Genomic DNA, 10,854 nt, shown 5'->3' with positions numbered 1-10,854 from the left:
TCCTGTTGTAATCTGAGGTAACCCTCTTCGCTGTCCACTACACCTCCAATTTCGGTGTCATCTGCAAACTTTCCAACCATACTTCCTAGGTTCACATCCAAATCATTTATATAAATGATGAAAAGCAATAGACCTAGCACCGATCCTTGTGGCACACCACTGATCACAGGCCTCCAGTCTGAAAAGCAACCTTCCACCACCACCCTCTGTCTTCTACCAAATGGCTAGTTCTCCCTGAATTTCATGTGATCTAACCATGCTACCAGTCTCCCATGGGGAACCTTGTCGAACGCCTTACTGAAGTCCATATGGATCACATCTACCGCTCTGCCCTCATCAATCTTCTTTGTTACTTCTTCAAAAAACTCAATCAAGTTTGTGAGACATGATTTCCCATGCACAAAGCCATGTTGACTATCCCTAATCAGTCCTTGCCTTTCCAAATACGTGTAAATCCTGTCCCTCAGGATCCCTCCAACAACTTGTCGACCACCAAGATCAGGCTCACTGGTCTACAGTTCCCTGGCTTGTCCTTACCACCTTTCTTAAATAATGGTACCACGTTAGCCAACCTCCAGTCTTCCGGCACCTCACCCGTGACCTTCGATGATACAAATATCTCAGCAAGGGGCCCAGCAATCACTTCCCTAGCTTCCCACAGAGTTCTCGGGTACACCTGATCAGGTCCTGGGGATTTATCCACTTTTATGCGTTTCAAGGCATCCAGCACACCCTCCTCTGTAATATGGACATTTTTCAAGATGTCACTATCTATTCCCTACATTCTATACCTTCTATGTCCTCCTTCGCAGTAAATACTGATGCAAACTACTCGTTTAGTATCTCCCCCATCTCGTGCGGCTCCACACAAAGGCCATCTTGCTGATCTTTGAGGGGCCCTATTCTCTCCCTAGTTACTCTTTTGTCCTTAATGTACTTGTAAAAACACTTTGCATTTTCCTTAACCCTATTTGCCAAAGCTATCTCATGTCCCCGTTTTGCCCTCCTATTTCCCTCTTAAGTATACTCCTACTTCCTTTATACTCTTCTAAGGATTCACTCGATCTATCCTGTCTATGCCTCACATATGCTTCCTTCTTTTTCTTAAACAAATTCTCAATTCCTTTAGTCATCCAGCATTCCCTATACCTACCTGCCTTCCCTTTCACCCTAACAGGGATATACTTTCTCTGGACCTGTGAACATCTGCCCCCAATCAGCTTTTGAAAGTTCTTGTCTAATACCGTCAAAATTAGCTTTCCTCCAATTTAGAAATTCAACTTTTAGATCTGGTCTATCCTTTTCCATCACTATTTTAAAACTAATAGAATTATGGTTGCTGGCCCCAAAGTGCTCCCCCACTGACACCTCAGTCACCTTATTTCCCAAGAGTAGGTCATGTTTTGCACCTTCTCTAGTAGGTACTGACTCAGAAATTTTTCTTGTACACTCTTAACAAGCACCTCTCCATCTAAACCCTTAACACTATGGCAGTCCCAGTCTATGTTTGGAAAGTTAAAATCCCCTACCATAACCACTCTATTATTCTTATAGATAGCTGAGATCTCCTTACAAGTTTGTTGCTCAATTTCCCTCTGACTATTAGCGGGTCTATAATACAATCCCAATAAGGTGATCATCCCTTTCTTATTTCACAGTGCCACCCAAATAACTTCCCTGGATGTATTTCCGGGAATATCCTCCCTCAGCACAGCTGTAATGCTATCCCTAATCAAAAATGCCACTCCCCCTCCTCTCTTGCCTCCCTTTCTGTCCTTCCTGTGGCATTTGTATCCTGGAACATTAAGCTGTCAGTCCTGCCCATCCGTGAGCCATGTTTCTGTAATTGCTATGATATCCCAGTCCCATGCCCTGAGCTCATCTGCCTTCCCTGTTAGGCCCCTTGCATGGAAATAAATGCAGTTTAATTTATCGGTCCTACCTTGTTCTCTGCTTTGTCCCTGCCTGCCCTGACTGTTTGACTCTCAACTGTACCTGTCTCAGATTGATCTCTTTCCTCTGTATCTCTTGGGTACCACCCCCCCCACCACCTTACTAGTTTAAATTCTCCTGAGCAGCTTTATCAAATTTCCCTGCCAGTATATTAATATGTGAATCCTTCTTCCATACACCAGCTCCTCAACCATGCATTCATCTACTCCATCCTCCTATTCCTCCCCTCACTAGGTCGTAGCGTTGGGAGTAATCCAGATATTACTACTCTCGAGGATGTCCTTTTTAAATTCCTGCCTAACTCTCTGTAATCTCCCTTCAGAATCTCAACCTTTTCCGTTCCTATGTCATTGGTTCCAATGTGGACAATGACCTCCTGATGGTCCCTCGCCCCTTTGGGAACATTCTGCACCCTCTCTGAGACATCCTGGCACCAGGGAAGCAACACACCATTCTGATTTTTTGCTGCTAGCCACAGAAACATCTGTCTGTGCCTCTTACTAGAGAGTCCCCCATCCCAATCGATCGCTTGGAACCTGACATACCCCCATTGCATTAAAGCCAGTCTCAATACCAGGAATTTGGCTTCATTCCCCTGAGAATCCATCACCCCCTATATTTCCAAAACAGCATACTTGTTTGAAATGGGTATAGCCACAGAAACTCCTGAGCTACCTGCCTACCTCTCCTCCCTTTCTTGAATTCAACCCATCTACCTGACTGTATTCACGGCTTTTCTCCCTTCCTATAACTGCCATCCATCACACCCCCTTGCTCTTGTAAATTCCTCATTGCATTCGATCTGATTCACAACCAAAGACATTTATTACAGATATAATCCTCAGTAACCTGTAAACTCTCCCTAAATTCCCACATCCGACAAGAAGAGTGTATCACTCTACCAAGGGCCATTTTGCTTCTTCCAATGTGCAGACCCAGAAAATTGCTCTACAAAACACTGCTTCAGGTTAACCTAATACTTATGGCTTATGTTATTAAAATTTAATTAAGAGACAGATCCCAATAAAAACATATAAGAATATAATCAAGAAAGAACCCACTTTACTCACTACTGTAGATTTACAGTAAGGCTATATATAAAACTATTCACTTATCTGTTCCTCTGCTGTGACGTCTCCTAAACAGGTTCCTCCAAGATCAGTTATGAATTTCACTGTTTGTTATGTTTTCCTAGACGCACACCAATGTCCAGCGATACATGAGTTCAAACAGCAAAGGCAGTAACTGCACAGATTCACTGCTGTGTCAGAATCCTGTGTAGATTTCCTATCTCTCTCTCTCTCTTCCTTACAGACCATGTGCTCGCTGCCTTTGTCTGTCTTTCTCCCTTTTAAAAGTGCTGTTGTTCTGACTTTTATTTTCTCCAAAGTGCCAAAACATTTGCAACAGCATATAAAACAGTAATTGCTGCTCCTGGAATTCACCTCCAATGCCAAAAATATACCTCAAAAAAGAAACAGCGATTACAGCTACAATTTTTTCCGGTCCTCCATCTTAGATTACCCAGAATTCAAGTCACCTCTCAACCTTCTTCTCTCTAACAAAAACAGCCTCAAGTCCCTCAGCCTTTCCTCATAAGACCTTCCCTCCATACCAGGCAACATCCAAGTAAATCTCCTCTGAACCCTTTCCAAAGCTTCCAAGTCCTTCCTATAATGTGGTGACCAGAACTGTGCGCAATACTCCAAGTGCGGTCACACCAGAGTTTCGTACAGCTGCAGCCTGACCCTGTAGCTCTGAAACTCAATCCCTCTCCCAATAAAAGCTAACACACCGTATGCCTTCTTAACAGCCCTATCAACCTGGGATCTATGTACCTGGACATGTGTAGTTTGAGACCATGCCCTTGTCATAGAGTCATAGAGATACACAGCTGAAAAATGTGTTGTTGGAAAAGCGCAGCAGGTCAGGCAGCATCCAAGGAGCAGGGGAATCGACGTTTCGGGCATAAGCCCTTCTTCAGGAATCTTTCTCATAGAGATAAGCAGCTTGGAAACAAGACCCTTCAGTCCACCTCGTCCAGGTTGACCAGCTATCCTAAATAAATCTAATCCCATTTGCCAGCACTTGGCCCATATCCCTCTAGACCCTTCCTCAATACCCATCCAGATGCCTTTTAAATGTTGCAATTGTACCAGCCTACACCACTTCCTCAGGCAGCTCATGCCAGACACGCACCACCCTCTGCATGAAAAAGTTGCCCCTAGGTCCCTTTTAAATCTTTTCCCTCTCACCTTAAACCTATGCTCTCTAGTTTTGGACACACCCACTCTAGGGAAAAGACCTTGTCTATTTACCCCATCCTTGCCCCTCATGATTTTATAAACCTCTCTAACGTCAGCCCTCAGCCTCCGAAACTCCAGGGAAAATAGTCTCAGCCTCTCCCCACCGCTCAAACCTTTCTAGCTGGAGATGGTCACAGCTTTGAAAGATGCGATCTAAGGATCTTTGGTGAATTTCTGCCGTGCCTCTTGTAGCTGGTACATACAGTGCTGCTACTGAGCGTTGGTGGTGGAAAGAGTGTAAGTTTGTGGATGTGTCAAGCAAATGGGCTGCTTTGTCCTGAATGGTGTCAGGCTTCTTGAGTGTAGTCAGAACTGAATCCATCCAGGTGAGTGGGGAATATTCTATCACAGCTGGAAATGTGTTGCTGGAAAAGCGCAGCAGGTCAGGCAGCATCCAGGGAACAGGAGAATCGACGTTTCGGGCATAAGCCCTTCTTCGGCTTATGCCCGAAACGTCGATTCTCCTGTTCCCTGGATGCTGCCTGAGCTGCTGCGCTTTTCCAGCAACACATTTCCAGCTCTGATCTCCAGCATCTGCAGACCTCACTTTCTCCTCAAATATTCTATCACACTCCTGCCGTGTACCTTGTAGGTGGTGGATAGGGTTTGGGGAGTTGGGGTGTGAATCACTTGCTGGGGATCCCTAGCAACTGTATTTATGAGTCCAGTTGTGTTTCTGATGAATGGTAGCCACAGGATGTTGATAATGAGGGATTCATTCTGTCCCATTTAGCATGATGATAGTGCCACACAACACAATGGGAAGGTAGAACTTAATTTTCACAAAGTGGTGGTTACTCTTACTGGTACTGTCATGGAAAGATACATTTGCGACCAGCAGATTGGTGAAGATGCGGTCAAGTATATTTTCCCTCTCGGTTCCTTCATCATCTGTTGTAGACGTAGTCTCGGTTGGTAGTGTTTGCTGCCTTGTTGGCACTGGGATATTGAAATCCCCCATCCAGAGTACATTTAGTGCCCATGCCACCCTCTGTGCTTCCTTCAAGTGTTGTTCAACACGGAGGAGCACTGATTCATTAGCGAAGGAACAACAGTTCATGGTAACCAGCTGGAGGATTTCTTGACCATGTTTAATCTTTTACTCTGGGGTCCGGAGGCAATGGTGAAGACTCTCAGGGCAACTCCTTTCTGACTGTATAACACTGTGGCACCAGCTCTGCTGAGTCTGACCTGCCAGTGGGACAGGACATATCCAGGAATGGTGCTGGTGGTGTCTGGGACATTGTCTTTATGATACGGTTAGTGTGACTATGCCAGGCTGTTGCTTGGGCAATCTATGAGACGGCACTCCCAAGTTTAGCACTATCCCCTAAGTATTAGTAGGGAGGATTTTTCTGGGTCGACACAGCTTTTTCTGACGTCCGTGCCACACAATGACATCGCCAACAGGTCAGAATCGAACCATTACTACTTGAAAGCAGAGGGGATGGGCTAGTGGCATTATATCGAGACAGTCAGTGTGAAGGTTGATGCCAGGTGCACTATCCAGTTTCATTTCATTTCATGTTGAGATTTCAGATCGATCGATACAACTGAGTGGCTTGTTAGGCCATTTCAGAGAGCCGCTGAGAGTCAATCACATTGCTGTGGGTCTGGAGTCACACGTAGGCCAGATCAGGAGAAGATGACAGATTTCCTTCTCTGAAGGATATTAGTGAACCAAATGGGTTTTTCCCGACAATCGACAATGATTTCATGATCATCAATAGATTCTTAATTCCAGATTTCTTTTATTGAATTTGTCCCACTATTTATCATGAACGTCTGGATTGATTGTCTCGATATAATACACTAGCCCATCCCCTTCTGCTTTCAATTTCATGATTTTCAAGTGGTAATGATTAGATTCTTACCTGATGGCAATGTCATTGCCTGACGTTTGTGTGGGATGAGTAATTGCTTGCCACTTTTCAACCTAAGCTTGGATACTGCCCAGGTCTTGTTCCATTTCATGGAATCATAGAATCCCTGCCAGGTGAAAGCAGGCCAATTGGTCCATCTAGTTCATACCGCCCCTCTAAAGAGCATCCGAGTCAGCCCCACCCCCACCCCCTGCATTTCCCACAGATAATCCACCTAGCCTGCATGTCCCTGGACACTGGCAATTTAGCATGGCCAATCCACCTAACCTGCACACCTTTGGACAGTGGGAGGAAACCTGCGTAGGCACGGGGAGAGTGTGTAATCTCCACATAGACAGTGCCCACGGGTGGAATTGAGCCAGGCTCCCTGCGGCTGTGAGACAGCCGTGCTAACCACTGAGCCACAGTGCTGCCCATTTGGACATAGACTACTTCAGTATCTAAGAAGATGTGAATGACGGTGAACATTAGTCATTCAAATTCATAGAATCGTTGAATCCCCACAGTGTGGAGGCAGGCCATTCAGCCCATCTAGTTCCAAACCATCCTCTAAAGAGCACATTCCTGGACACTCTGGGTAACTTAGCATGGCCAATCCACCTAGTCTGCACATCCCTGGGCACTCTGGGTAATTTAGCATGGCCAATCCAGCTAAGGTGCACATCTTTGGATTGTGGGAGGAAAACAGAGCATCTGGAGGAAACTCACGCAGACACAGAAAGAATGTGTAAACACAGGGTGGGATCAAAATTGGTCTACGAATTGAATTCCCTCTGTGCTGCTAGGCACAGCCAGGTGAGTTGGTATGGTTTTAGATACAACTACCTGTTTGATTCAATAAGTCGCACTGTCCACAGACATTTGGCCACTTTGCAACTCCTCTCTCCTTCACAGGTGCCCTTTGTGTCCCACTGGTGCCCACAGTACACATCCTCAGCTGAACGGAGTTCCGATGAGGAAGAGCTGGAGAGGCGAAGTCCACCATTAGAAGTGTCGGATGGAGAAACAGAGGTTACAGATTCTTTTCCCCACATGGGTAGTGCAGATTCAGGTGGGTATGAGGAGGAAGATTGAAGATTAAAGATTTTACAGACAGCACCTGTAGCAGCAATGAAGGGATGGGTGGCAGGAATAGAGGTGGGATTCAATAGGGAATAGACGGGAATGATGGGATTGAGGGGAAATAACACAAGGAGTCTGGAATTGCTTGTTTTTTTTTATTTATTCACAAAATGAGGGTGTCATTGACTGGGCCAGCATTTATTGTCCATTGCTAATTGCCCAGAGAGCAGTTAAGAGTCTGCCACATTGTTGTGGGTTTGGGAGTGACATGTTGGCTTGACCTGGTAAAGATGGTCATTTGCTTCTCTAATGGATGAACATTAGTGAACCAAAAGGGTTTTTCAAGCAACTGACAATGGATGTATGGTCATCATTAAACTCTTAATTTCAGATTTTTTTATTGAATTCAAGTTCCACCAGCTCCCATGGTGGGATTCAAACCCAGATCCCCCAAACATTACTGGGTCACTGGATTAACAATTTAGCAATAATACCAGCACTAAGCCATTGCCTCCCCTGCAGTTATGATTATGTTAAATGACAGCAGTGCACTGTATGCAGGGGATATTCCCTCTGCCTTCTTTTTTTAGGGGGAGCATACCCTTTCCTGGGCACCCATCTTGAAAGGTTGTCAGAAGGTTAGAACCCCTGCAATTTCACCGCCCTTACAGACCTCACTCAGCTCAGAGGCAGCCCATCTGCAATGGGTACCCTTTCCATTCTGAGGACTGTTAAAAGTCGATAAAGGCAAGAGATGTGAAAGATTACCTGCTTTTATATCATTACTCTGCTTCATGTGGGCAGTACCCTCTTCTTCAGTGAAGATAGATGCAAAGGACCCATTTTCTAGCTTTAAGGGTGGGGATGGGGTAGGTGAGAAGGAAGGGTTTGCCAGAGAGAGAGAGAGAGAGGGGATGAGGGTGTAGTATATTGCAAGTTCTAAACATTATGTCACGTTGTCCTCTGTGCTGGAAAGATGTGCAGGGAGTTAGTCCAGACGTGGCTCCAGCAACTGAGGAGCTATTGGTCTCACCCACAACAAAACACAAACGAAAGGTGATAATGAGCTGGGCTGTTTCACATTTTATTGAGAAATTAAGTCTCCAGAAGATTGTGACATGAATTTTTGGAATTCCAAAGGCTGATTTTGTGGAAGTGCGAATATTGTATTGAGGTGAAACAATCAGTTCACTGAGCAATTCAACTCTCAGAGAGAGGAACTGACTGGTAGAATTACAAGCAAACATTACTGATTTGGCTAGAAGTGAATCAAGTAGGTGATAAGGATAATAGCAATGTCTTCTCCATTGTGTTGGGGCTAGGTGCTTGTGAGAGCCTGGATTATTATAGATTATAGGCGCTCGAGAGTTACCGGTTAGCCAGGAAAGACCTAAAGAGAGAGCTAAGAAGAGCCAGGAGGGGACTTGAGAAGTTGTTGGCTGATAGGATCAAGGAAAACTCTAAGGCTTTTCTATTGGTATATCAGGAATAAAAGAATGACTCGAGTAAGATTAGGGCCAATCAAGGATACTAGTGGGAAGTTGTGCGTGGAGTCAGAGGAGATAGGGGAAGCGTGAAATTAATATTTTTCATCAGTATTCACACTAGAAAAAGACAATGTGGTCAAGGAGAATACTGAGGTACAGGCTGCTAGAATACATGGGATTGAGGTTCACAAAGAGGAGGTGTTAGCAATTCTGGAAAGTGTCAAAATAGATAAATAACCTGGGCCAGATGGGTTTTAACCGAGGATTCTCTGGAAAGCCGGGAGGAGATTGCCGAGCCTTTGGCTTTGATCTTTACATCATCATTGTCTACGGGAATAGTGCCAGAAGACTGGAGGACAGCAAATGTTGCCCCATTGTTCAGGAAGGGGAGTAGAGACATCCCTGGAAATTATAGATCTGTGAGCCTTCGGTTGTGGGTAAAGTGTTGGAAAGGGTTATAAGAGATCGGATTTATAATCATCTACAAAGGAATAAGTTGATTAGGGATAGTCAACACAGTTTTGTGAAGGGTAGGTCATGCCTCACAAACCTTATTGAGTTCTTTGAGAAGGTGACCAAACAGGTGGATGAGGGTAAAGTGGTTGATGTGGTGTATATGGATTTCAGTAAGATGCTTAATAAGGTTCCTCACGATAGGTTATTGCACAAAATACAGAGGCATGGGATTGTGGGTGATTTAGCAGTTTGGATCAGAAATTGGCTAGCTGAAAGAAGACAGAGGGTGGTGGTTGATGGGAAATACTCATCCTGGAGTTCTGTTATTAGTGGTGTACCGCAGGATTTGTTTTAGGTCCACTACTGTTTGTCATTTTTTTTATAAATGACCTAGATGAGGACATAGAAGGATGGGTTAATAAATTTGCAGATGACACTAAGGTCAGTGGAGTTGTGGATAGTGCTGAAGGATGTTGTACACAGAGGGAGATAGATAAGTTGCAGAGCTGGGCTGAGAGGTGGCAAATAGAGATTAATATAGAAAAGCGCGAAGTGATTCACTTTGGAAGGAGTAACAGGAATGCAAAGTACTGGGCTAATGGTAAGATTCTTGGTAGTGTAGATGAGCAGAGAGATCTCGGTGTCCAGGTACATAGATCCCTGAAAGATGCCATGCAGGTTGATAGGGTTGTTAAGAAGGCGTATGGTGTGTTAGCTTTTATTAGTAGAGGGATTGAGTCTCGGAACCACAAATTCATGCTGCAGCTGTACAAAACTCTGGTACAGCCACGTTTGCGTATTGCGTACAGTTCTGGTCACCATATTATAGGAAGGATGTAGAAGCATTGGAAAGGGTTCAGAGGTGATTTACTAGGATGTTGCCTGGTATGGAGGGAAGGTCTTACGAGGAAAGGCTGAGGACCTTGAGGTTGTTTTTGTTAGAAAGAAGAAGGTTGAGAGGCAACTTAATTGAGATATATAAAATAATCAGAGGGTTAGATAGGGTGGACAGTGAGAGGCTTTTTCCTCGGATGGGGCTGGCTAGCATGAGGGGGCATAGCTTTAAATTGAGGGGTAATTGATATAGGACAGATGTCAGAGGTAGTTTCTTTACTCAGTAGTAGGGGCATGGAATGCACGGCCTGCAACAGTAGTAGACTCGCCAACATGAAGGGCATTTAAATGGTCATTGGATAGGCATATGGACGAGAATAGAATAGTGTAAGTTATATGGGTTTCACAGGTTGGCGCAACATCGAGGGCTGAAGGGCGTGTACTGCACTGTAATGTTCTATGTTCTATTATTAATCACGGATTATTCTGAGATTAAGGAGATTCTGGGCTGACAGTATCACACACAGCCCGGAATGAAATTGCAATGTATTCATTGAAAGGAAGCAGTTGCCAAGTGAGATTGTTGCAGGTTATGTGATGTGAACCTAGTGAGTAAACACAGTAATAATATTTTGGTGTTGGTTGCAGTTAGTTTTGGTTGCAATATGATGATACATCCTGTTGCAGACCATTAGTCATAGTCAGAACAAACACAGTTTCCTGATGAGAAGAAATTTGCTGAAAGAAACATGGTTAAACAGGACTGAGTCATTTATAGTCGGGATCAGTAAGAATACATCTGACATTGAGGGAGAGCGAAGAAAGCGCAAAGTGTTTAGATTAGATTAGATTAGATTAGATTAGATTAGATTA

At 44.4% G+C, this 10,854-nt stretch overlaps 1 protein-coding gene across 1 annotated transcript in view; it reads left to right on the top strand.

Moving 5' to 3' along the window:
• The window catches only part of spi1b (Spi-1 proto-oncogene b), a 42,189-nt gene that overhangs the window by 23,766 nt on the left and 7,569 nt on the right, over positions 1-10,854 (top strand). The window contains exon 4 of the mRNA XM_043706315.1: positions 7,037-7,193. Coding sequence (XP_043562250.1) covers positions 7,037-7,193 — 157 coding nt within the window. The remainder of the gene's footprint in view (positions 1-7,036; positions 7,194-10,854) is intronic.

This window comes from Chiloscyllium plagiosum, chromosome 16 (genome assembly GCF_004010195.1).
Source record: "Chiloscyllium plagiosum isolate BGI_BamShark_2017 chromosome 16, ASM401019v2, whole genome shotgun sequence".
Lineage (NCBI taxonomy): Eukaryota > Metazoa > Chordata > Chondrichthyes > Orectolobiformes > Hemiscylliidae > Chiloscyllium > Chiloscyllium plagiosum.
This window is presented reverse-complemented; position numbering and strand designations above follow the sequence as displayed.